Source organism: Mytilus edulis, chromosome 12 (assembly GCF_963676685.1).
Source record: "Mytilus edulis chromosome 12, xbMytEdul2.2, whole genome shotgun sequence".
NCBI classification, from domain to species: Eukaryota; Metazoa; Mollusca; class Bivalvia; order Mytilida; family Mytilidae; genus Mytilus; species Mytilus edulis.
The window spans coordinates 17,201,663-17,228,772 of record NC_092355.1 but is presented as its reverse complement, the minus strand read 5'-3'; the positions used below and the strand labels follow the sequence as shown (position 1 = coordinate 17,228,772).

Genomic DNA, 27,110 nt, shown 5'->3' with positions numbered 1-27,110 from the left:
TTAGTTGTAATCTCTGTCCTGCCTTTTTATTTTTCAGTCTATTCGGTCCTGCCTTTTTTTTTTCTTTGCTTATCCTGACTTTTTTACAACAATTGTCATCCTGCCTTTTTTTTTTTGCCAAGTTACTCATCCTGCCTTTTTTTTTTACTCAAAATCCTGTCCTGCCTTTTTTTTTCAAATTTCATCCTAGCCCCCCCATAAAAATCAAATGGTAGCTCCCTAATGTAGAACGTAATTATTTACTTTTATAACATCTACATTTTTTTTCAACACCTAGCTAATTCAACAGTGATACTTTATTTGGATAAAACTAACACCAGGATCGCGAGCTTCTAGACTGGTTCTCCAACATAGAATTATTAACCAAGTTTGGTAAACAAACGTATGATGCAGTTCAAAATTTTACATGGGAACTAGGCTTACGTCCAGTAGACGGAAACAAACTTCTTAAGCTTATAGAGAGCCCTATCAGTTGTGTCCGCAACCCTATCAAGAAAACACAGAGCCCGAGAGTTTTTCCTCAAGTCACCCGAATCTTAAACGACGAATTTAGAATGGTTACAGTGCCCAGATCTAGAGCCCGTTAAGGTTCCACTAAAGTCAAAATATAGGACACTTCATAAAAAGTTTAGATGTTTATGAAGTGTCCTATATTTTGACTTTAGTGGAACCTTAAATCCCCTTGTATGAAACACACCAAGTCTTATGGGTAAATGATATATCACTTGTTTCTTGAATAAATAATTAGATTTTGAGTTTACATCGTAGAATGTGTGAAATTTTATGGATACTTCCGCTTGCGCAACTGACTTAATATGTAATTGTTACAGATACAGTTAGAACAACAATGCATTACAACATTATAATACGAATTAAATACAATTGGACTAAAAGAACTGAAAAAGTCAAACTAAAACGGACACAAGGGAACTAAAAAATATGAAATATTTAGAAAAGCATAAATAAAAAAAGTTTGGAATTGTTGGAATTTTTTGTTAATAGTAGTAGTATGGGAAATTGTCGTAGAGTTCCAAAATGAAAGCGAACAATAATTATTGACAATTAACATTTTTAGCAAACAACTTTAATTGTATAGTGATGTGAAAAATTAAGATATCATGGTTATAGCTTAAATATTTTTATTATACAAAAAAGGAAATAACTTAAAGTATAAAAAAAAGTTATGAAAGAAAAGTTTGAACTTGTTGATCTTATTTCTTTTTGACATATATATGTCAAATTAATTCAAATCATTTGAAAACAATAGCAACGAAAGACAATTGTATTTAACTATATATCGGTTCGTGGTGTTTAAACAAAGAAATTAGTTCAACAAAAAAGTATCGTGAGATTGATTTCTAAATCTCGTTTATACACTAATTTAAAAAATGACTACAGTAGAAACTATTCGGATATGGACTTTTTAAATTTTGTTGTCCTTTTCATTTTATTAGTATTCAAATTTACTAAAGTACTAACTTACGGTAAGTCATGAACTATGCAAGAAAAGTTTCAAAACGAAATTCAATGTACAATAACTTTTGATCTGCTAAAATCTATATAATAATTTAGGTATCGTTTCTCTGCGAATATGACATGTTTTTATCTACTCAATTTATCTCAGAATTAACGGTAATTTTGATAGTAATGTGTAACTACGAAAGCCGAGAAGGTTCACCTATAATTCAGAATTCAGAATTCGCCATTCAGAATTCAGAATTCGGAATTCAGAATTTGGAAATCATTTTTATCAAAAGTTATAACACACATATTGTATTAATTGATATATGTCTTAATTGTGATATGCACATTGTATGCCTGTCTTTATGCAACTAACTACCCCACCTTACATAAATAGTTTATATTTATTTTGTTTTCCATAATCTATAGAGGGGGTTGCTTTTCATATCTTTGTGTTTTTGCTGTTTAAGAATCTTTCCCTGTAAGAGTCTGGTTCAAAATGTCCCCCTCATCACCTTCCCAACATACACCCCTACGCTGTTTTATTTTTATTTTTAAGTCCATTAACTCCCTCGAAATACATGTATGTCAATTACACGAAAATATAAACACTACCCATCCCCACCCCGAATGTATCTTGTTCGAAAAAAGAAAGAAGCAAACAACCGTTTAACGTCATATTAATCCGAAAAAAGAAAGAATCAAACAACCGTTTAACGTCATATTAATCTGTTCTTCTTCACTGAAGGTGTGAATCAAGGTGGACATCTTCACTGTTAAACCAATAGATGCGTGTCAGTTTACAGTACTGACCTAAAATCAAGCATCACTTTATCAGGCTCGTATCTAAAACTATCCGTCTGTGTGTTGATGCCGATTTCCTACTCCCCAAGTAGACCATCTTCAAAAGACAACACATTGGTGTTGACACTGAATCATCCGACGAAATTTCCAGCAATTGTTTAAAAGACTAAGGTTGTTTTTCCCTGACCTAATAATTTGGTATAAGCGGTTTTGACTTTTTAGATGTTTTAATACATTTTTTAAAAATTTGGGCAATAAATAAAAGTAGTCAAATCATTCAAAACCAACATTACGCCTATATATTTAAGTTATGACTTTTATGGTATTCTATGTAACATCTGATTCTAGGAGGAACATACACAAGTGATTAACCCTTTCGGCGCCAAAACGACATTTTTGTCGTTTACCGCTAGCACGCCAAAACGACATTTTTGTCGCTTTTTAACAGATCCCAGAAACCATTAAAAACGTATATAAAAAACATCATTTTACTGCCGAAACCTTTATAGGATTGAAGGAAAATAACTGAAATGGTTCCGTTTTACAAGAATAACCCTAAAAGTCCAAAATATATGTATTGAATGTTTGTGGTTGAAAACAAATTTTTTAGAGGTAAGTTGCAAATTTTTACACAAGCTATACTCCAATTATAAACTTTCAAATTGTATGCCTTTATTTATCAAATTAATTTAGTGAAATTAGTTGACATAGTTGACTGTAAAAAAAAACAATTGTTATTTTATTTTCAAATTTTAACATTTATTCGAATGACGTCATCAAAACTGGTGCTGTGTGTGAGGTTTATGCGTATAAAATTGGCAGGTACTTGAAATTACTGGTAACGTTTTGCAGTAAAAAAAAAAAAAAAGTCGGAAGTAAACACAATGCATTCTCAAGACGTTGCGACATGTGAAATAATAAATTTCACCAATAAGTCTGCACACCTTAATGTCACCATAACAACTGTGTACAGTGTTAAGCCAACGGTGACCTATAGCTGTTAATTTCTGTGTCATTTTGGTCTCTTGTGGAGAGTTGTCTCATTGGCAATCATACCACATCTTCTTTTTTTTAGTGGCTAACTATTTCTATATGTCACTTTTTTATTAAGCTAAATACAGTCCAGTCAAAATTCAAGATACGTGATGTGGAAAATGAAAAATATCATCTCATGTTTTACTGCATGTATGCCAATCAACTGTTACATGTTAACATTTCCCGCGCGTGCCTCAGACACATACATGTACGTCATTAACTGCAGTATTAAAACTTTAAGTACTAGAACAAATAATATTGGTTATATTTAAAAAGATATTAACTAGTTATTATCAATCATGTGTTCCAAAATATAGACATCTTTATATACAAGTCTGAGCAATAAATTAAACGGATTATTTGTTTTTATTTTTCCTTTTCAACAGACAATCATTGAATATAGATATATATAGATATATATACGAGTCTAAATTGAAAACTACGTTCAAACCTATGATTGCGTTGGATAAAAACCGCAATTTTTATACGTGTGCATGTAAACCAAATTTCGTTGTAGAAGGGTTTAAAAACAGCACAAACAACATTTTCCAAAAGACCAAAAAAAGTGAAAAAGTATAGTTAAACAAAACGCATTTGACTAACAGGTCGAACAACTGGTGTTGTTTAACCCTGCTGACTGCCATTGGCGATTGCCAAATAAAATTGATCACAAGATGTAACAAAATGGATCTTAATATAAATTTAATACTAAACAGAAAAAAAATTAACTTGTGGCCACGATGTTATGCCACAAACATACGGTGTCAATATTTTTTTAGTACACCAGATCCGGATTTCGACAACAAATGTCTCTTCAGTGATGTTAGGGATCGAAACGGTATTTGGAAGGCCATATAAAAAGTACCCTCATTTTTAGAAAAAGTACCCTCATTTTTAGATAGACTCTTGAATTTTAAGAGTCAATATAGGATGAACGGATCATATAAACCGGAGGGAAAATATGATACAAGCCCAAACGAAAAAATATAAACGAGTCTAAATTGATAACTACGTTCAAACCTATGATTGCGTTGGATAAAAACCGCAATTTAGATATATATAGCATGAAAGTTCAATTATATGTTCAAAAATTATAATATCTGTAATATTTGTTCTGTATTATTATATTTGTGAGGGTCTCAAGGTAGATTAGTGAATTTCTACTTGAGTCACATTCTTTTAATAAAGTTATTATTATTATTATAATAAGAGCTAGTCTATTAACTTTCAACTGCGACCGACTTCAATTACACAAGATCAAGATAAAGATAAGGAATACACAGGTTGTTTACTTGTCAGATTATAGTATAAGAAACCTTAAGAATTTGCTGGCTTAAGATAAACATACATAATGAGTTTAATAGTTCTGTAATTGATATTCTATGATGATCGGTCATTGATTTCCGTTGGGATAGTGAATGTCAACTAAAACGCAACAACAAATGGAACATTATTTTTCTAAAGATTGAAACCATTTATTTCCCATGAAATATATCAGTAGCTATGTAATTAACAGGATTTTAAAGATATTTATAATATCTTTGTTAGGGAAGAATATATTATACCATGGAAGAAATATTTAAACTTCCATTATTATACTAAACAATCTAGATGGTCTCGTGGATAGCGTGCTTGTCTGAGTCCGTAATGTCGTAAGTTCGAACCTTTGCCAGCTAGATCAAACAAAAGACTTAAAAATTGGTATCCGGCTCTACATGTCGGACAAGCAGAGTTTATTCATAATTCATTTACATGTTCAAATCATGCATATGCATATATTATATTTGCTTCTGTACGTTAAGCAGAATTCATTCACTTACTCGTTAAAGTAATATGATCGATCCAAATGAATTTAGAAACATGTGCAATTATACCCAAGGTTATTATTTTTTGTTGCTTTTATAGTAGATAATGAAGTAACTGTTATAAAAATTTCAAACTTTTTGTGTTGCGTTTTTGTATGTACTCAGTATTGTGCAAATTGTTGACACTAAAAAACGCGGGAAATTGATATCTCCTTTCTCAGCACTAAGGGTATTTACACGTTCTTATCGCGTCAGTGAAAAGGGGATTGCAAATAAATATAGGATATAATATATCTCTGAACTTTTTTCACAATCAAACAGCTTTCCGAGAAAATGTTTCACGGACCTAGTAAACCCTTCAGAAGCATGCGTTTAGACAAGGGCAAATGGAAGAAAAAGGGGGTTGTAGTTAGAATCAGAGGCATGTAATACAGACTGAGTGTTGAAAAAGAGCAAACCTAAAACTAGCAAAATGCTTGAATCAGTGTCACCCGTTTCTCGCCTTGCTTTTATCCCCTTAAATAATCCCTTCCAAATAATAGATGTATACTATATGGTGGTCCGTATCTACATGTCAAAATATGGATAATTGAGAATACTTTGTTTACAAAGTTTTGCCAGAGAAATTATCTTTCGATCATGAAAAAGCTTCTACCTAAGTTTTATGTAATTCTTTATTTAATTTTAACGCTAAACGGATTTTCGGGGTTTGGTAAACATGTTTTAGAGAATAAATAAAGACAGGGAATAGAAACAGCGTAGGGGTGTATAATGGGAAGGTGGTGAGGATGGAAGTTAAAACCATAGACTTAGGGAGCTACCATTTGATTTTTATGGGGGGGGGGGGGGGGGGCTAGGATGAAATTTGAAAAAAATAGGCAGGACAGGAGTTTTGAGTAAAAAAATAGGCAGGATGAGCAACTTGGTAAAAAAAAAAGGCAGGATGACAATTTGTGTAAAAAAAGTCAGGATAAACTAGTAAAAAAAAAAGACAGGACCGAATAGAGTAAAAAATAAAAAGGCAGGACAGAGATTACAACTAAAAAAAAAAGCAGGACTAAATTTTTCATCCTAGCCCCCCCCCCCATAAAAATCAAATGGTAGCTCCCTTACAGGGTTCGATTTCAAACCAGTAAAAAACACAAAGATGAAATGAAAAGCAAACAGTCCTGTATAGCTTGTGCTATGGACAAATATATAGAATTTCTTTATATAAGAAGGAGTAGATGATATAAAGGCAGGTATTAAATTTTCTTTCACAATTTAAACAAATAGTTATTATTACAATAATAGTTTATAACATTATAAAATAAATATTTCCGAATTCTGAATTCCGAATTCCGAATTCTGAATTCTGAATGCTGAATTCCGAATGTTGAATTCTGAATTATAGGTGAGCCTTCTCGGCTTTCGTATGTAACAGTATGTACATAATGTGGTATGTCAATTGTTATATATTGATGATTATTTTGCCAGTTCGACAGGAGCGTGTATCCGTTACATTTACCATAGGTACTTGGACACAGGAAAATTATTTTTAACCCTCCCCCTTTTCCTAAATCGGTTCCTTTTTGTTTTGTTTATTTATCCAATTATTTTCGCGTTTTTCAGTATTATATGAACATAAATATACTAGAAATAATTTGTATTTGCTAATTTTTTACTATCAATTCCATGTGTACTATCCAAAGCTTTCACTGGTGTATTTATTATACTAGATTAACCTGAAATTGATAGAAAGACAAAAAGATTGAAAGTTATTTCTCGCATATTTATGTTCATATGAAACAGAAAAACGCAAAATATAATTGAAATTAATAGAATAAAAAACGAATTTTGGAAAAAAAGGGGGATGCGCTTTAAGAATAATGGTCCTCTCCCAAGTACGTTTGACCTTTGAATCTTTCGCCCCTCTTTACTCGAAATACCTGTATGTTCATTATCCTGCTATCTTGTATCCATTAGTTTAACATTTCAAAAACTTTCATACGTATGAGAAATGTGTTCTTTAGAGACATATCGGGTCGAGTGGTCGAAAAAGAATCCACATTTTTTCATGAATAGAAAAAATAAATAAAAAAGAAGATGTGGTATGATTGCAAAAGTCAACTCTCCACAAGAGACCAAAATGACCAAGAAATTAACAACTATAGGTCACCGTAAGGCCTTCAACAATGAGGAAAGCAAAAACGCTTTTTATAACTTATTAGTGCCTACTTCCTTATGTAATGATTTCAAGTTGGACTAATGAATTTCCTACACGTTCAATGCCTTCTATTAAAAGTTATATGGTTCGCTACTGACCCCCTACGGATGCATAGAGGGTTAGTAAAACCCATAAGGGGTTAAACCAATCACAACGTGATAATTTACCCGCGGTGCGATATCAGAATATAGATAAAAAAATTACCTGTCTCAATTTTGACCATGTATTGGAAGAGGTCTACCAAATGTCTATGTGAGAAAATAAAGTACTAATAGTACACGGATTTAGCATATGTATATATATAAATGTATATATCTCTAATATTTAAATGTTATATATACGTATATTTCTTTAGATCATGTGACAACATGTGCAGTGTCGTCTACCATTGGGGAGTCAGTTCCTTATGACTTCAAAGATTTGCTGGACATTAGTACTGGTAAGCTGTAGAACCTTTTAGCCACAATGTAGAACAGACGAACTTGAATTAAATACCAACGAAGAGGACGCGTAATTGTGGTCCTCAATTTTGTACTTATTTGGCCGTTTGAACTTTGTTTGATACAAGTGTGACTGAAGAGTCTTTTGTAGACGAAACGCGCGGCTGACGCAATTACTGAATTTAATCCTGTTATCTGTGATGAGTTTATTTCAAATGTCCGTGTCGCTATTCTGGTAGTTAGTGGTGCCATTGCCAATCATATAACATGTTTTGATAAGGTTATATTCTACTCTCTTGAAACATTTATTCTTTTCGGATTTGAATTCTTTAAATCATTTATAAATTTATTTTTCTTTTGTCTATTTTAAGTACTTTATTGACTTCTTGATAAAGGTATTTCTTATTGGAGAAAATCCTGAAAATAAACTCATTTGATTATTATTATGTGAACAAATTATGTCTTTATGAATTATTAAAAAGACACAGAAAAATAACGTTTTTATTACATTCAACAAGGGAAAATATACTTCTGTTAAAGTCATATGAAACCTCAAATTAAAAAAAAATGATGCATATATTTTTTTATAACAAAATAGATAGTTTTCATTATCAAACTTATGTACATATACTTTTTCCTAAAGAAAATTCTTTAATTTGTCGATATTTAGAAGAGGTTAAAATTTTTTAATTGCTTGCTTCCAGGAAGCAATTCGCCGAAATATTTTCCGTATGCAAAGTGACCTTAGTGATCGCAATACGCCTGGATCTGTCACTGAAATAAACTATTATCTGATTGTACATGTTAAACACATGCTCAATATCCATGCTTTTTGTTGATTGTTTACTATAAGGTGACAATCGCGCGGTAAACTTCGGAGTCAAAACACGGCATTTAATGAGCTGCCATATTTGTTAAATCATAACAGACAAAGAGAAAAGAAATTGACGATTATACGATATATTTGCGTAAAAAATGAGAAAATCGTGCACATGCAGAAGACTAAGTTTATGATATATAAATGCTTTGGTATAATAATTGGATAAACATTATTTTTCACCAGTCACTCGTTTCATATGACTTTAACATAACTGTTTAAATCATTTTGTTTATCCTTCTCCAACAATAGGAGCAGTATACATGGTAGAAGACGAGAACTTTCAAGTGAAATGTTGTGGTGTAATATCATACTGGGAGATAAATGCTCGATCTCTAGCAACCATTTATTTGCACGTATGGAGAAGGTTGTCTTCAAACTCATATGAACTGGTTGGGTTCAATACTGTTACACCAACAGGTAAGTATAACAAAAGTACATTGAAAAAAACCCACAAAAAAACAACACATGACCGCTCCTAATTATAATAAAAAAAAAAAAAAAAAAAATCTACAATATGTAAGTTTTTTCAAAAGTTGTTGTTAAATTTTAAATTACATAAGTTATTTTCTTGAATAAATATTTTTTTAAGGAAACGAAAAGATAACAAAAAAGATGTGAAGACATATAAATCAGGATATTGCTACTAAAACCTAAATAACTCACACTTTAATACATATTTTATTTTTACAGATGTTGGACATTTTGAATACGATGTTCCTATCTCTGAGAGGATAAGTGTAAAACATGGTGACTACATAGGATGGTATGTGAATCTGTCATTGAAATTATGTTCCTGTATTATCGAACACTTATCTATTTTGAAAACGCGTATAGTATGTGTAATCATAGGAATAAACTTTACTTTTATAAGTTCACTAATCCCTTGAGAGTAAAAGCAGACACATACTACATCGAACCCTTACACTTCTCCAAATAGCATAAAAAGGTCAAATTGGAATGGTAACACAAAACTCATGCCAATCAGTTTAATTTGGAAAACAAACCAAATGAAGTGCAAGTAAAAGGTTTAGCTAGCTATAAATAAAACTAGGAGTAACTCACCATTTTATATGAAAAATGCCGGTACCAAGTCAGGAATATGACAGCTGTTTATCACTTGTTTCGTTAATTGATAGCGTTTCATGATTTGTGAGAGGATTAGTGTTAAACATGGTGATTACATAAGATGGTATACTAATACTTTATATGTCATTGAAATTCTGTTCCTGAATTGTGGAACAATTACATATTTCAAAAACGCGTTTAGTGTGTAATAATGGGAATAAACTTGAGATTTATAAGTTTACGAATTGAGAGTCAAAGCAGGAACAAATTACACTTCTCCATATAGCATTAAAAGGTCACACATAAATGGTAAAACAGAACTCATGTCAAACAGTTTTGAAAACGAACTAAATGAAGTGCACGTTAGAGGTTTAGCTAGCTATAAAAACAGGTTAACCCACCATTTTCTTTGAAAAATTCATGTATTACGCCAAGAACATGGCAGTTGCTTTTCATTTCTGCCACATTTGTAATAAATAGAGTTTACTTTTGTATGTTTGTATGGACTTATAAATTGGCCTTGAAGTTTGGTATTTTCAGTTATACGTTTATGTAACAGTTTTCCCGAAATATTCTTTTTGTTTGAAGCGGTGTTATCTCTTATCTGTCGGGATTTGAGCGAGATGATGTGCGGTTAGCCATATTTATGATTGTTTCCTAGTAGCAACAACAGGTTAAATTTTTTGTCAAATCTAAAACAGATATCTAATTTTGGTCTATTTATGTGAATTTGTTTTATAAGAAAGGCTATTAAATATACTCTTATTTCAATGTATTATGTGTCTTTTGTTTCCTTGAAACATTTTTAGTTTACAATATCGACTTAATATTCGGGGCCAAATATAACCGAACGTACTCCTTGAAAGTATGGACGTAAAAAAGAGAAATCTGTTGGATGTTATATGTTAAATACGACACTTATTACAGAAGAGATTTCTTTTCAACAGCCTGATATATTCTCCTAAACATATATGCTTTCTCGTCTCTAAAAGATGACATGTTTTTCCTAATTATTTGTTTAGTAATAATCTTTTATTATAACAGTTATTGAAATTACATTAATTTTGTATTGCTCATTTTGGTGTCTTTTTATTAGGGTCTGAAAGTTTTTTTTATTTTAACACACAGTTATTACAAATGCATCTTTTCTATTTATCTTTTTCCAACTATTCTGTTTGTTTCACCTATAATTCTCCTCTATTATGTAAACCCCATGTAGACCCTCTTTTCTAAGTTTGTTTTATTTGTAATAAGACTTTATTTGCAGGTTTACAGCGGGAACTGAGGTAATTTCGTACAACGAACATAGTTCATACCCAATCATGAACAGAAAGTTTACGGGACAAACCAGTTTTACGGCAGGGGATACTTTAGACTGGACAACTAGTAGAAATACTATAACAAACAGACAGTACGCTATTGGAGCCCGGACTGCCTCAGGTACAACAATAAAAAAGCAATAAAAAAATAACAACATTTTTTTTAAACGAAAATTAAAAAAAAAAAATCGCCGCTGCTCATTTTGTGTCTGTTGTTAATATAATAAAGGTATACAACCACTAAGTCATAGCCCACATTGCTTTCTATCTTTAAATCTTCAATTTCATGCATTAGTTGCTACTTTGTCTCAAGTTCAAATACAGTGGTACAATGTAAACTATACCTTATCCTGACTTCTGCTGAAAATTCCAACATTGCTTTAATTGCATATATGATATAATAGCGTATTGGTTCCAGGATGTTTGATAGTACAAAAGAACCGGTACTTCTGATATGAACAACAGGGAACATGTGCTCTCCTATTACAATTTTATATACTTCTATATTATTCAAAAGAAACGTTCAAAAAGGGTTCTACAGTGATCCCAAGTCCCCAAGCTTTCATTTGATACCATAATCCAAACATTTCTCCTATTGACAAAGATACAGCTATGCGGAAGAACTGTTTTGTTTGAAATATGTACTACTTTCTTGTATGTTCTTTCCGACCGGGCCTGAATTAATGGTTCTATACCTAAAAATTGAAACGCAACTTGTGTATTCTCACAGTTAAAGTTTTGAGTCTTTTGTAGTCGTTTAGAATTTAGTAATCTGGCTATGAATACGTTATAAAAAGCTGGAACCTTAAATCATACACACAGTTATACTGTGAACATTCGTATAAGTAAAGATCGAAAGTGTTTTTTTAGAACGATTTTAATTTAGGAGAACATTGATCCTACCTATAAGCTCTCTTGTATGCTATACTACAATCCACAATTTTGCCTATATTCATTCAATTAAAAATTCAATTTAGGTGATACTCCGACTCTGAATATTGGTACCAATTATGAGATGACTATTGACGAATCAACAGTTGTTGGTACAGCGATACTTACCCTTTCAGTGGTCGACGACGATGTCTCAGATATACATACCATCAATGTACTCAGCACAGATAATGGATATTTTGAACTGAATTCGTGTAAGTTTAGAATTCATTGTTACCAAGACGCATACAAAACAATGTTCGTTTTTGAAAATAGTGTTTCATATATAAATCAAATAAATAAATATATATCATTGTTCAATCGATCATGTTGTTTATTTGAAAATTGTTCTTCATATCCTTAATTTTAATTATGTCCACGAAGAGACGGTTACATTGAAAAAATGTTACACGAAGAATCATTTCTAAGCCAAGAATCTCACCCTTGTATTAAACCATGAACAAATGTTATTTGAAAATGAACCATAATAATAGAATTAAAAAAAGACAACAAACCAGACTATTACAGTATTGACTGTCTTATTTTGCATGAACGAAATCTAATACGGTTGAATTAATTGCTCAAGTTTGTTGCAGTGGCGCTGGAGACACTACAAGATGAGATACCAGAAGCCACTTACATAATGGAACTAGAAGTCATAGATGAGTGTTACCACACCTCAACATCTACTGTTACCATAACAGTTCAAAACACTGTAAGCTATTCTATAATATTATTCCTCTTATGTAACCAGAGCAACGCGTATCAATAGCTTTTGTTGCTTTTCAATGGATGATATCAAAACCAAGTCTTGCATGATCTTCCTTAAATCCCTTCTTCATGGAACCGGTGCACCACGCATTTTCAGGTTGGAAAAAACCTTTTTTGTCTTTTTGTGTTCCTACAAAATGTAGCCAAAGGAGGCTCTTAAACGATCTTATCTTTCAGTGTACAACTGAATGGTATGTAATGTGATCTGTTTGAAGGATTTTGCGGATTTTCTGTTATCTGTAGTTAACCCTGTGTGATGTCATATCTTTTGTTTTAAAACATTGTCAATTCTTTGACCAAACTAGCTAAGGTCATTTTTACCACATGGTAGATTGTGGTTTGTCATTACGTCGTCTAATCTTTTAATTACCGAACGTGACTTATTCCCGATTGTGACTGTTTTGCTATGTGTGTATTCGCATTACTATAAGACGTGTTACGGTACTTATCTTTCAAAAATTCATGTATTTAGTTTAATGTTATATTTGTAATTTTCATCGGATTTTGTCAAATTGGTTGACGTCTTTTCTATTAAATTCATGTGTTATGGTAAAGAAAATTAATCACCGCCTTCATTCATTAGTTTTGATTTTGTTCAACGTAATCTGTACGATTTTTATGTTTTAAAGTTAGATTCAAAACAAACCGGACATATATATAATATAGTTAATTGCTATTAATTAGTATTGCAATGTGCATTGTGTTTAAATGTAATATCAGTATTTAGTTCTATTATAATCTTAAATCAATCCTATTTTTATCTTATTTTTTAGATTTAATTTTTCAAATATGACGTCATTTTGGTGCTGTAATTCAAATGTCTGCGTGACGTAATATTGTGCCTTTTCACCACTTCGTATGTGACGTCAATGTTATGACTTTTTGCATTCAGGCCTGGACTGAGTCAGGTGTGTCTATTTTCTGTGTTGGTCTTCAATGTATTATGTATTCGGGGTTTGTTTTCTGTAATTAGTTAAGACGTCAGTTTTATCATGCAAATCTTTTATATTCATTTGATAAAATTTACTGTTTGCAATAGCATAAATTGTTCTATATAATAAGGATGTTCTTATCACAAGCAGAAAACCCTAGCCGTATTTGGCACAACCTTTTTCAACTTTTGATCCTCAGAGCTGTACAATTTTGTACCCCCTTTTTTGACTTTCGAACTTTTATATCTGGGCGTCACTGGTAAGTCTTGTTTGGACGAGGCGCGTTTTTGACGTAATGAATTTTAAACCTGATGCCTTTTGTTTTCTATTACTCATGTGTTTCTTTGCCTAATACGTTCTCCTATTTATTATTATTGTAGTCCTGTATTATTATGTTGTCATTTTATTGTTATATTTAACAATGCGATCAAAGTGCGAGGTTTGGCATGCCACAAAACCAGGTTCAATTCACCATTGTTTTAAATGTCCTGTACCAAGTCAGGAAAATGGACATTGTTATATCATAGTTCGTTTCTGTGTGTAATATTTTTACGTTGTGTTTCCGTTGTGTCGTTTGTTTTCTCCTATATTTGAGTGTGAATTCATATTATTATAAGACGTGTCACGGTACTTTTCTATCCCAAATTTATGTATTTGGATTTGATTTTATATTGGTTATTCTCATTGGATTGCTTAGTCCGTTGCTGTGTGTGTTACATTTTAATGTTGCGTCGTTGTTCTCCTCTAATATTTAATGCGTTTCCCTCAGTTTTAGTTTGTGTTACCCCGATTTTGTTTTTTGTCCATAGATTTATGAGTTTTGAACAGCGGTATACTACTGTTGCCTTTATTTATCAAACAACTATTGGAATGAAAATTTATCCAATACATAAGCTGTTTGATCACAACACTGCATTGTAGGTAGTTTGATGTTGACTGTACTCGCTTATTACCATCAGTTAGAAATAGGAATATTTTACAATGTAATGTTTTTATACATTTTGTTTCAGGTTATAACTATTGACAATTTGCCACATACATTAACAATTCGAGAAGATTTATATTTAGAAGAAAAAATATACGATCTTATAGTAACTGAAGCTACTGATATATGGTATTGTGATATGCTGGATACAAATGATACACCTTTCCTAACAAGACAAGAGGATGCTGGAGGACCCAGTCCAGGCAAGTATAATAATAAATTAATTATAAGGTTTGTCTTTATGCATGGACAAATTAAACACAAATCAATGTAAATGTACCAAATATCAATTACTGTATTTGTGTGTCTAGTTTTTGTATGTCCGCTATAGAAATTAAATCGCAAAATTTACACCTCGCAAAAGTTCATTGACCCTTTAAAATCAACAAAGACATCAGTTGCATACCTTTTAAAAGATATTCATATAATATGGCAGTACCTGAACTGTAACCGAAAGAGATCCAATCCAATATTAAGTCAAAAAGTATATGCTTACAGGTCATTTTATTATATTACTTTGTAGTGATTTATTTAACCTTCATTTCCTCAAGCAAAACAAAAACTTGATTTATACTTTTCTAGATCTAACAATAGCATTTCCATCCGAACCCTACTAATGGCTGTCATTTATACTTCAGATTATGCAATATATCTGAATCCTTGGCCTCAACTAGATTATGATGCAAACAATAAATATCTATTGACGGTGAAATGTTACGATGATCACCATACAGCAAGTGGAACAGCTACTATCTCAATTATAAAGAACACAGATCCTGTCTTCACCAATCTCGATAGTGAGTAATGTATCTGTTATACTTAGGGAAAGATTCAACAAAATATAAAAAAAACGCGTGGATCAAACTTTAACTTTTTTCTTTTTTTATTTGGCTTGTTAACATTTTTGATTCGAGCGTCACTGATGAACTTTGCACTCTATTTGTTCAATTATCTTATCTTGCTACAACTTTCTTCAAGTTTATAGAAAATAGCCTTGACTTTTGAATGCCGTATTCTGTAAATCTGAAAATTCTGAATTTCTCTGACGTTACAAATTAAAACAATATTCTATAAACTTTGTGCCTCCAAAGCAGCTTTCTGGATAATTCACCGTCATTTGTTCAATCTGTGATTGCGTAGTATTCTGCTTTGATCCTAAATACAGTTTCTTGTATTTGTTAAATCCTTTTTGAATTAGACTTTTCCAATCTTTGCACCTGTTTTAGCGCTTATAAAGAAAAATCATTAAACCATATAATTGCAAGAGATATGAAATAGTTCTAAAATTGCCGTTATGTTTGAATATGTTTATGTTAGCGGCATGAAGTGAAATTAGGCATTAAGCTTAAATCCTAGGCAATAAGCTAACGCCTTGGCATTAAGTCTAATGCCTAAATGATGTTAGGCATTAGTCTTAAATCCTGAAAAATGTGTCCAGGCATTAAGCTCAATGCCTAAAATATAAGAAGAGTACTAAAATTTGAAGATTTGTCAGATAAACGTATACTAGTATTAGAAATATAATTATATTAAGAAAATACTTTATTTTAAGAAAAATCATATATATAAATTCTAAAATTTAACTTATTGCCTAAAATCGTGTTCGGCAATAGGATGAATAATCATCACCACATTTCAGGAAATAAGCTTAATGCCTGGAAATTTCAGGCAATAACTTAATGCCTAGACGTTAGCTTATTGCCTAGGATTTAAGCTTAATGCCTAATTTCACTTATTGCCGCTAACATATATAATATATATCTTAATTTGACATCTTAACACATTTACTGTTAAAGTGTTTAATCGTTTTTCCTGTTTGTTTCATTTATTTCTTAAATGTAAGACCACAGTAGTTAATTGTTTTTTTTTCTATTTTTAGATTCAGTGACTGTTGATGCATTAACACAGGTTAACAGTGATATTGTATTCACTGTAAGTGTTACAGACGATGAAAATGACCAGATCATATTTACAATGACGACTTCACCAGCTGGCGGACCATTTGATATACTTGATTATTGTATGTTACAATTGATATTATTCACTAATAGTTCGCATAGATATAAAAAGATGTGGTATGAGTACCAATGGTACAACTCTCGTATCCAAATCACAATTTGTACAAGTAAATCATTATAGGTCAAAGTACGGTCTTCAACACGGAGCCGTGGCTCACACCGAACAGCAAGCCTCCAAAATATCATGTGTAAAACTTTTCAAACGGGAATACAAGCGGTCTAACCTATATAAAAAACGAGAAACGAGAAACACTTATGAACAACATCAACAAAAGGCAACTCTTGAACATCCGATTCTTGACTAAGGACAGGTGTAAACAAATGCAGCGGGTTTAAACGTTTAATAGGTACCAACCTTTCACATGCCTGGATTGTGTTGCCATTGCCTTCAGTATATGATTGAATAATAATCTGACAAGTTCCATTTTCAAAAGATTATTTCTCTTTTAATCGAATGTCCATGAAAAACACATATATTAAAGGTTACCTGAACATCTCCTAAATGTTACAAAGATACATACAAAAATGATGTGTGTTTGTTGCCCCCTGATGTATAAAATCAAAGCCAGGTTAAATTGGATCAATTACCTTCGATACTCTAGTGAAAAAAAATATCTGACTGGTTAGATGTAGCCTTTTATAAAGCCGAAATGTCTGTCTCTGTGAATCATTTCAAAATCTAGTGTCGGTTCAAATTTTCCTATTATAATCTCGGTTGGCCCTATTCCGATAGTTCATACTGTAAATGAATAAGTGAGGTTGAGTTGTTCTGTTTTGGGCATACATAATCCATATCAATACACCAATTCCCCGTTTTCCCAAAAGATAAATAAACAACCATTCACATGTATTTTGCTGTGAAAAATATATATATAAAATTGAGAAAGGAAAAAGGGAATGTGCCAGAGCGACAACAACTCGACCATAGAGCACCTAACAGCCGCAGGCCACCAATGGGTCTTCAATGTAGCGAGAAACTCCCGCATCCAGGGGCGTCATTCAGCTGGCCCCTTACAATATGTATACTAGTTCAGTGATAATGGACGTCATACTAAATTCTGAATTATACTCAAGAAACTTAAATTAAAAATCATACAAGACTAAAAAAGGCCAGAGGGTCCTGACTTGGAACAGGCGCAAAATTGCGGCGGGGATACACATGTTTGTGAGATCTCAACCCTCCCCCTATACCTCTAGTCAATGCCTGCCTTTTTAAGTAAACCTTAAACTTTATATTGTTATATTCTTCTTCAACACAAAATTTATGCCATAAGTTTAAAGAAAATTCGAATTGGCGTAATGTATTAGGTCTCTTTGTGGACATTCACCTTGTAAGCTATCATGTTAAAGTCGTCATCGTAAATGTCTGTTACAAAGCTTACATTTTTCTTAATTTCAAATCATACACGTTTCTGCATGCTTAGTATATCCACTGTGTTGTCGTTTTCAATTCGGTCCTCTCTTGAAGCTTGTAATGAATATTAGAAGTTTCAGATATTTTGGCCTAAATAAAGTCAACAGTAGTATACCGCTGTTCAAAATTCATAAATCGATAAAGAAAAAAAACAGATCCGGGTTACAAACTAAAACTGAACGAAAACGTTTCAAATATAAGAGAACTACGACACAACAGAGACACAACACCGAACCGTAACATACAGAGAAACAAACTGTAATGTAACAATGGCCAAAGTGACATAAGTAGTCAACGTTCTGTTTAGGTGCAGCATATGTACCATTATTACCATTTGAAGTTAGAATTTGCTGCTGCAGGTAAAATTTTTAAAGGTTATACAGATATTATGGAATATAAGGTCTCTTAAATGGTATTTTTCTTTCTCACATATAACATGTATAAACAAGCAACCTTTTTGTTTTCAGCGGGAAAAATTGTTTTAACAGAGAATGTATTGCGCCACCATGCTAGTGCAACTTATGATCTATCAATAACTGCAAATGATGGTTATAATACCATTGGACCTCGAACACTTACAGTAAATATTAATGGTATGTATATTTCTGAAAGACATAAAGTAGAAAACATACAAATCAAGATATATCATGAATTGAAAAAGAAGCAGAAATGTTCAGAAGGGGGCCCATTGACCTCTTCAGGAGAGGCCCACTCCAAGCATGCTTCAGTGAATCCCTTTATAATCAACCAGCGTTTTTCTATAAAAAGGAGAGACCTGGCTCTCTACCCTCTACCTGAATCCTCCTCTGAAACGTTGGTCATATGATATCAAAGAGGAATATATAATACAAACAATGCAAGAAATTTGATCGTTCTGGGTTTTGAATTAATGCTAGATACAAAAACATGGAAACTCAAAATATACCCAAACGGCACATGCTAAGAACATCATGGATATTCATTAGGTCTGTTCGATATTTATTAAAAATTAAAGCCAAAACTGAAGAACTGGATCTTCCTTCGCTGTATTTAATAATTGGATTATAAATTGCATAAGTATACTGAAAACATGTAAAAACAACGTTACACATGATTATTTCAGCTTGATTTTTTCGGCAAAGGCCCGATTCTAAAATTAGAGGAGGCTTATTATGAAAGAATTTCAATAGACAATTAATGTTTTTATTTAATGATTATTTGTATCCTTTGATGACTGAAGTTAAAACATTAACATATATGATTGTAACACAGTGATGACTGCTGTACCCATATTTTGACTATTTTATTTATTATGTCTGTTTTGTTCACGAATCGTTGTAAATATAACAGAATTTGACGAGACTGTCGTACAAGTGAGAGGTTTAGCGCTTTAAAACAAGGTTCAATCCACCATTTCCTACATTTAAAAATGCCTGTACGTATTCAGGAATATGACAGTTGTTGTCCATTCGTTTGATGAGTTTTGTCATTTGATTTTGCCATGTGATTAGGGACTTTCCGATTTAATTTTCATTGGAGTTCAGTATTGTTGTGATTTTACTTTTTATATATAGTGGAAATAAACTGATCATAGATTCCGTGATTTAAATTTTGTACACAAGACGTGCGTTTGGTCTACAACAGACTTATCAGTGAAGCTCCAATATACACAATGTTTATAAAAAGGTCAAAATAAAGTACAAAATTGAAAATCATGTGGATCCAAATTCTCAGAAGGAGGATCAGAATAGTGGTAAACAATACAGCCGTATAATACACACGTGTTTTATTTTTGTAGATATCAATGATAAACCTGTTTTATCAAATTTACCAGCAAATATGAACTTGTTAGAAAATGCAGCATTATCAACGTCATTATTTACTGTCTCTGTCGATGATCTTGACATATCAGATCCACGTGTTTTCACAGCAACGTTTGGTCCAAGACGGGCTGCAAAATACTTTTCAATTGATAGTGGTAAGTCTTAATCACCGAAAATTCATAAATATTGCCTTATGTCAGGTTTTAGAAGGTAGGTGACCACCTTATCTCTGTTATTTCGACAAGTGCAATTTTATCATTCAATATTGCAATTAAGGTAGATCATAAGTAAATATTTTTTGAGACAGAATTTTCTTATACTTAGCAAAAATGAAGATTTTACTATGCTCTTTTCAAAAATATAATAAAAAGTATTGGTCACCGTGCTATTTTTCAAGCTATGAGTCGTTGAAAATTGCCTAAATTTGGTTAGATTGGAAAAACACATTTGTGTGCATAAAAATAATTCAATGAGATAGAATTTTGAAATGAATAGTGAAAAGATAGGTTTTGTAATATATTTTAAGAAAATAAAATGAAAAAATGGTGTCACCGAACTTGTTTTCTTGCTACAAGTAAAAAAAAAAAATTTCCCTATCTGTCCAGTATAATTTTTTTACTCAAAGAGTTATCTTCCCTTAAATGGCTCATTTGAAAAAAATGATTCTAAAAGCAAAAAAAAATGATATTTGTTTAAATATCTTGTATTATACAATGAATTACCATGTTTTCCTTATACTATTATACAGTCTAACCTTTAAATTGCAAATCTGTCTCCAAATTTGCAGATTTAGGCAAATAACTAGACCGATTTTTTACTGTGATTGTACAATCCCAGATGGTGGTATACCATGTATCTACCTTAAGAATATCAAAGCCAAGGTCTCATTTGTTATGATGATTTTTTTTTAAACTTTCTAGAATAATATTGAATCGAATAAGTAATTATTTCAGTCAAGAATATCACTTTTCTACCGTATACACAACTCATTTACATTCTATTATTAAAAGTATAACTTGCAAACTAACTGAATTAGATTGATTTACAAAGTTTTGAAATCATATAGAAATCATGTATTATGAAAACAAATAGTCAGTCACTATCTAAGTACTATATTCGTGCTTATGTAGTTAACCTTTTAGTATTAGCTTTTACTAAGATGATACTGTAACATATTACCGTTTGTATCTAAAAACCAATGACATACAGTTAAGTACTCAATGTGCTAAGCTTTGAAACATTATAATTTTGTTATTAAATTTAAGTTGTTACTATTCTAACTTTTTCAAACCTCGTAAAATGTATCTAATTGATGTCAGAAGTACTTAGATCATACCTTTTGTAGAGGCATTTCATGCATGTATGTTAATTTTCAACCTTTTAAGCACTTGATTTTTTACTCTAAAATACATTTTTAATTAATTCAATGTTTGTCCTATTTGTGTAGATGCTGCTGCTGTATGATAAGAACAAACATATACAGCCAAAATGAATACTTGTTCATCGATGAAATAACTACAAAGTTATAACGCACAAATGACTTTCAATAAACTTGTAAAGGAGGAGCGAAAGATACCACACGGACAACCAAACTCATAGACTGAAAATAAACTAACAACGCTATGACTAAACAATAAAAAGACAAACGGACAAATACTAGTACACAGGACACAACATAGAAAAGTAAAGACTTAGCAACACAAACCCCACCAAAACCTGGAGGTGATCTCAAGTTTCCCAAACGGGTAAGCAGATTCTGCTCCACATGTTGCACCCGTCGTGGAATTGTCATTGCTCATGTTGCTTTGGTTTTGTACAAGAAATATAGGTTTTGTTATCTATTATTTGATTGCTATAACAGTGACATATATCGTTATTAATATTATTTCTTTACTTAAAAATTATAGATGGAGTAATTTGGACTTCGGCGGTACACAACATAGATTATGATTACATCGAGTCCATTTCGATAAAAGTATGGGTCATGGTTACAGATGAAAAAGAACACGACGAACAATTACTGACGATTAAAATTAAAAATCAGAACGAGGCGCCCTCATTTTCTCAGACTCATTACTCGATATCTAGAGATGAAAGCAACGTAAGTGTACCATAGAAAGGCATAAGATCACAAAGGGATATTCAAACTCCTAACTTGAAAAAAACGATAAAGCAATGGCATAATCTGGAAAACTACCAAACGCAAACAAGCGTACACAAACCACAACTTCAAAGAACTAGTAATTGCGTAACAGTGGAAAATATAACATTTCAATATTTTTTTCAGATTATGGTTGATTTATCACATAGTGTATACAAAACCGTTTGTGCTAAATTACTCAAACGTGTTATGCCATACTCTTTTGTACATGTGCCCATATTTATTTGACTTTTTTCAATCACGTTTTTATGGTTCATCTGATCCACACTTTCATCCTAAGTCGTATATGGTTTTTTTTTCATTTTTGAAATTGTTTGATTCTCAATGAGTTTTAGCTAGCTATAAAACTAGAATTAAGTCTCCATTTCTAAATAGGGAAATGCCTGTAAAAAGTCAGGAATATGACAGTTGTTCTTTTTTCGGTAGATGCGATTAATCTGTTGAATTTGCCATTCGATAAAGGACTTACGTTTTGTATATGCATAGGAGTTCAGTATTTTTGTTTACTACATCATTCTTCTCCTTGTGAAGGCGGAACGCGTGCAAATAAACTCATCAACGCATTAACAATTATCCGCCTAGTATATATGAGTTAGAGATGCACTTTCACACTTTAAAAAGCCTTAAAAATTACATAGCTATTTTGAATATCAATACTATTTGAATAATATATGGTGGTTGACATATTTTTAATTTTCACAGGGAAACAGTATTTAAAGACAAAATTGTAATCTGTGTTTTGACCGTCCACAGGTTTGATTCGAGCTACACTGATATAAGAAAGAAAAACAACGTGTCTTATTTAGTAAAAAACCGGATGCTGTAGATAACGCACCGTAATATCTTAACGTGCATTTAATACGGTCTAAGACCGAACGGGGAAAACAATAGATTGAAAAAATATTCAGCTTGTTTGTCTAAAATCAAATATACCAAAACATATTAAACATGTTAAAGAGTTGTAAATATTTGTTTTAACTCGATTTTACTTTCATTATAGGAAAGTCTATCATTTCCCTTGACAAGGTATCATGTTTATGACCCAGATGTTGCAAGAGATGGGGATGTTCACGAATACTTTATCGACTGTGGTACAAACACGTCTAGGTTATCAATTAATAACAACACCGGACAGATAAGTTTCAGAGACGGATATGATCTTGATATTGAAGGAACTCCGACAGATATTAGTTGCATAGTAAACGTCACTGATATCGGTGGTTTAACTGACACGTGTCAAATAGCAGTCAATATCAGATACGTTAATGAATATACCCCATTCTTTCCATATTCACCGTGGGCACCATTGCGACAGTATCCAGTAACGGTATATAGTTATGATATAATTGGTACAATAATAATTACCATAACAGCCACTGACAATGACCTAACAGAACATGGTACATTTTATTATTCACTTGTTCAAACGTTCAACGGAAGTGCCGAACTTTTTGGTGTATTAAACAACGGAAGTGTATATATTAAAAGTGATTTCAGTATATATGACAATGGAGCAACATTTGATGTTCTCATGTTAGCTACAGATACTGGTGGTCTCATAGGAACAGCAACAATACAAGTAACTATTCCCGCGCCTACAACGACTACAACCACTACCGAGACGCCATTACGGTATACAGAAGATATAGTGAATACATCACTTCTATCATTCGGTGTTGTAGGAGGAATAGTTGTAATTCTTTTGATTGGTTGCTTGTTATTCAGTTATTTTACATTACCAACGTGCAATAGGCCAAAATGCAATTGCTGGTAAGTGTCTTTTCTCTTTTAGCATATTAACTTTTAAAATGTCCCTGCTCTATACATGCTATATGTAAGACAGGATTCTTAAGTTATTTGCAAAATATTAACATTAAGGAAATCTCCTTTCGATTAGTTTAATTTTTTATTGCGTGTTGCACATTTTTCACGAAGGAAGACCACGAACAAAACCTTTGATAATACAAGACTGTAGCTGGATACATAGAAATATAGTTCTCCTTAACTGGTATAATATAAAAGACTCAAAATATAGTATCTGACTGTGTTAATGTACATCTTGATATTTATCTTCTTTTGTGTATTCTAAATGCATTTACGAGGTTTGTGTGTACGTTAACTACTGTTGCCTCTTTTATAAATGAATTTTAAGCACACAAACAAGTGCACAATTATTGAATGGTTAGAGATTGAGAACTGACATAATCGTACTATCTATTATTTCAACAAGTCTAATACAGAAACCATGACTTCCAAGATAATGCGTCATTATAATTTATTCGTTTTTATATTGACAAAACAAAAGTCGTTATTTTTCATCGCTTTGTTGTGTTGTTGTTGCTTTAAAAACTACCCCACTAGGGATATGACAGTTGTTTTCCATTCGTTTGATGTGTTTTAAAAAAGCTTTTGATTTTGCCATTTGATCATGTTGATATTGAACTCTTCGTTTTGAATTTTCTCTGGAGCTCTGTATTTTTGTTATTTTTATAACATAATAATTGTATATGATGAACACGTATATTGTAAGTTTTGAAAAACAGCACTTCATGTCTTTTCTAGTAAACGAAAACCAAAGCCACCTAAACCAAAAGTAAAAACGCCACCACTGCCACCGCCAGTATACACACCGATGGAAGCAATGCCGCTGCCAAGAGGTATACTGTTGGGGGAACCAGCAGACGAAAGAGGTAGTCTAGTAAACATTTTCCTAGCGAAAACATTTTTTTTCGCAATACATATAAGTCTATGAAACAACATTTTATTAACCCAATAAAGACATAAGCCAAATCAAAGGTACAATGATTATAATTTGATACGCCAGACGCGCGTTTCGTCTACAAAAGACTCATCAGTGACGCTAAGATCAAAATAGTTATAAAGCCAAACAAGTACAAAGTTGAAGAGCATTGAGCACCCAAAATTCCAAAAAGTTGTGCAAAATACGACTATGGTAATCTATTCTTGGGACAAAAAAATCCTTAGTTTTACGAAAAATTCAAAACTTTGTAACAGGAATTTAAAGAAAAAATAAATCTTTACGAAATACTCTAAACAAAGAAAATCAAATGTTTATTAAGTTTTCATATAAGACAGATGTAAGTAAAACGTTCTGATATTACAAGAGTGTGTAAAACTCCAAGATTTGCAAGAAATATGATTTTACGGAAACAAACCAACGACACTCTGATCAAAGATAAATATTATTATAAATGATACGAAGAAGCTGTATGATTACCTGTATGGCTTTGTTAAAATAAGAAAAGTTTATTTTACACAAGCAAAGTCAAAATAAGGAAATGAGGGAGATCCCAAAGTGATATTCAAATTTATAATACCTGACAAAAAGCCATCACAAAAAATATACAAATAATATCAAGAAATCAACAACATTCTACAAATAAATACAATAGTTGTATGGCGCTGTTCGAAACTCATAAATCGATAGAAAAAAAAAATTTGGGTTACAAACTTAAACTGAGGTAAACGCAAGAAATATAAAAGGAGAACAACGAAACAACAGAAACATTAAAATATAACACACACAGACATGAACTAAGCATTAAACAAAATCCGATGCGAATAACAAATATAAAATGAAAACTAAATACATGAATTTTGGCTAGAAAAGTATCATGACACGTCTTATAGCAATGTGAATTCACACTCAACACACAATATAGAAAACGAACAACCACGTAGATAAAAAAAGAGACTAAAAGTAGGTATCGAAAAAATATTTAGCAATATCTTATGTTCATTAATGTTTTGGAAAATGAATGTTTGTATCTATTCTTCAGTTTACATTACTGGAAAAGATCCTTCAACTAAACTAAAAAGTCGAAACGACAGTCGGGATGAAAGAATTTATGAACAAACATACAGCAATAGTCAAGGAGGTGATCCTAATAAATGGATGTCAACCGTTGACAAGGAAGTAAATAGCAACCAATCGGCACAGCTCTGAAATTTACTATCTAAAGACAAGTGCAATGCAAATGTTGGAATATCTTATGCATTATTTGGGTTTCAATTCATCTATACATTGATAAAAAGAACGATCTTTATAATAAATTGTATTTACTCACTGTATTTCAGTTATTGTTAGAGTATATGAAAACACGCGAAGGAAAAAAAACTAAATCGATCATCTATTTCATAAACAACATATTTATTAGATTACAGAATGTAATATAGTTCATTATGACCTCAAAGTTTTGAAGGCCAATTGTTGTCATTTGAATCGAATAACAATATCATATGTACGGATCTGTCATACCAGGAAGCTGATGTGTTATAACTTGGTCCAATGCAAACTACAATTTATTTTCCATGATATCAAGTTTCTTCGCACAAAAGTAACATGAACAGTTATGGCCCTTTAATTATGTAAACTTACTAGGAAAACGTGTTTAATGTAACTTGAATGGTGAATGGTGCAAATCGAAATGATGTTTTAAAAATAGTATTCTGGTGCATCATACAATAGTGAATAATTCTAGAAATCGAGATGATAGTTTGGGTTTACACATTCTTTGCTTTTTGTTTTCATTGAAATCGAAATTTTGTAGCGCACATTTGTTCTGTAACAAAACTTTAATGCAGTTAATTTTTATTGATGCGGTTTGATGTATGGTGTACATTAAAAGGAAAATAATATAATTTTTCGAAAAACTAAGGATTTTCTTATCCCAGGAAAAGATTACCTTTGCCGTATTTGGCCCAACTTTTTGGAATTTTGGGTCCTCAATGCTTTTCAACTTTGAACTTGTTTGGCTTTATAACTATTTTGATCTGAGCGTCACTGATACGTCTTGTGTAGACGAATTGCGCGTCTGGCGTACTAAATTATAATCATGATACAGTTATATGCAATGAAGTTTAGCGTTTGATAGTAATTAATAACATTCTGGCGTATCATAAACAAACAACTTGTAACGTCTCATTTCATTGGCCGAAGGATTCAAATACAACAGCAATGTAGTCAGTGTCCACGTGAATTGACACAGGTGACCGACATTGGAATTTACTATGTTACTACGAACGTAAAAACCAATGATTTGTATAGTTTACAAACCTTTG

The 27,110-nt window shown here is 31.9% G+C and overlaps 1 protein-coding gene across 1 annotated transcript; it reads left to right on the top strand.

Annotated features, from left to right (window-relative positions):
- Positions 1 to 1,304: 1,304 nt before the first annotated feature.
- On the top strand, positions 1,305 to 26,116 carry LOC139497352 (cadherin-23-like). The gene is made up of 16 exons (XM_071285565.1): positions 1,305 to 1,484; positions 7,667 to 7,750; positions 8,881 to 9,048; positions 9,322 to 9,394; positions 10,964 to 11,136; positions 11,993 to 12,160; positions 12,542 to 12,660; positions 14,659 to 14,836; positions 15,272 to 15,430; positions 16,513 to 16,653; positions 18,533 to 18,658; positions 19,843 to 20,022; positions 21,775 to 21,968; positions 23,029 to 23,798; positions 24,591 to 24,718; positions 25,829 to 26,116. Exons 1-16 carry the CDS (start codon positions 1,415 to 1,417, stop codon positions 25,993 to 25,995), a joined length of 2,898 nt encoding a protein of 965 aa, XP_071141666.1. The 5' UTR covers positions 1,305 to 1,414; the 3' UTR covers positions 25,996 to 26,116.
- The last annotated feature ends 994 nt before the right edge of the window (positions 26,117 to 27,110 follow it).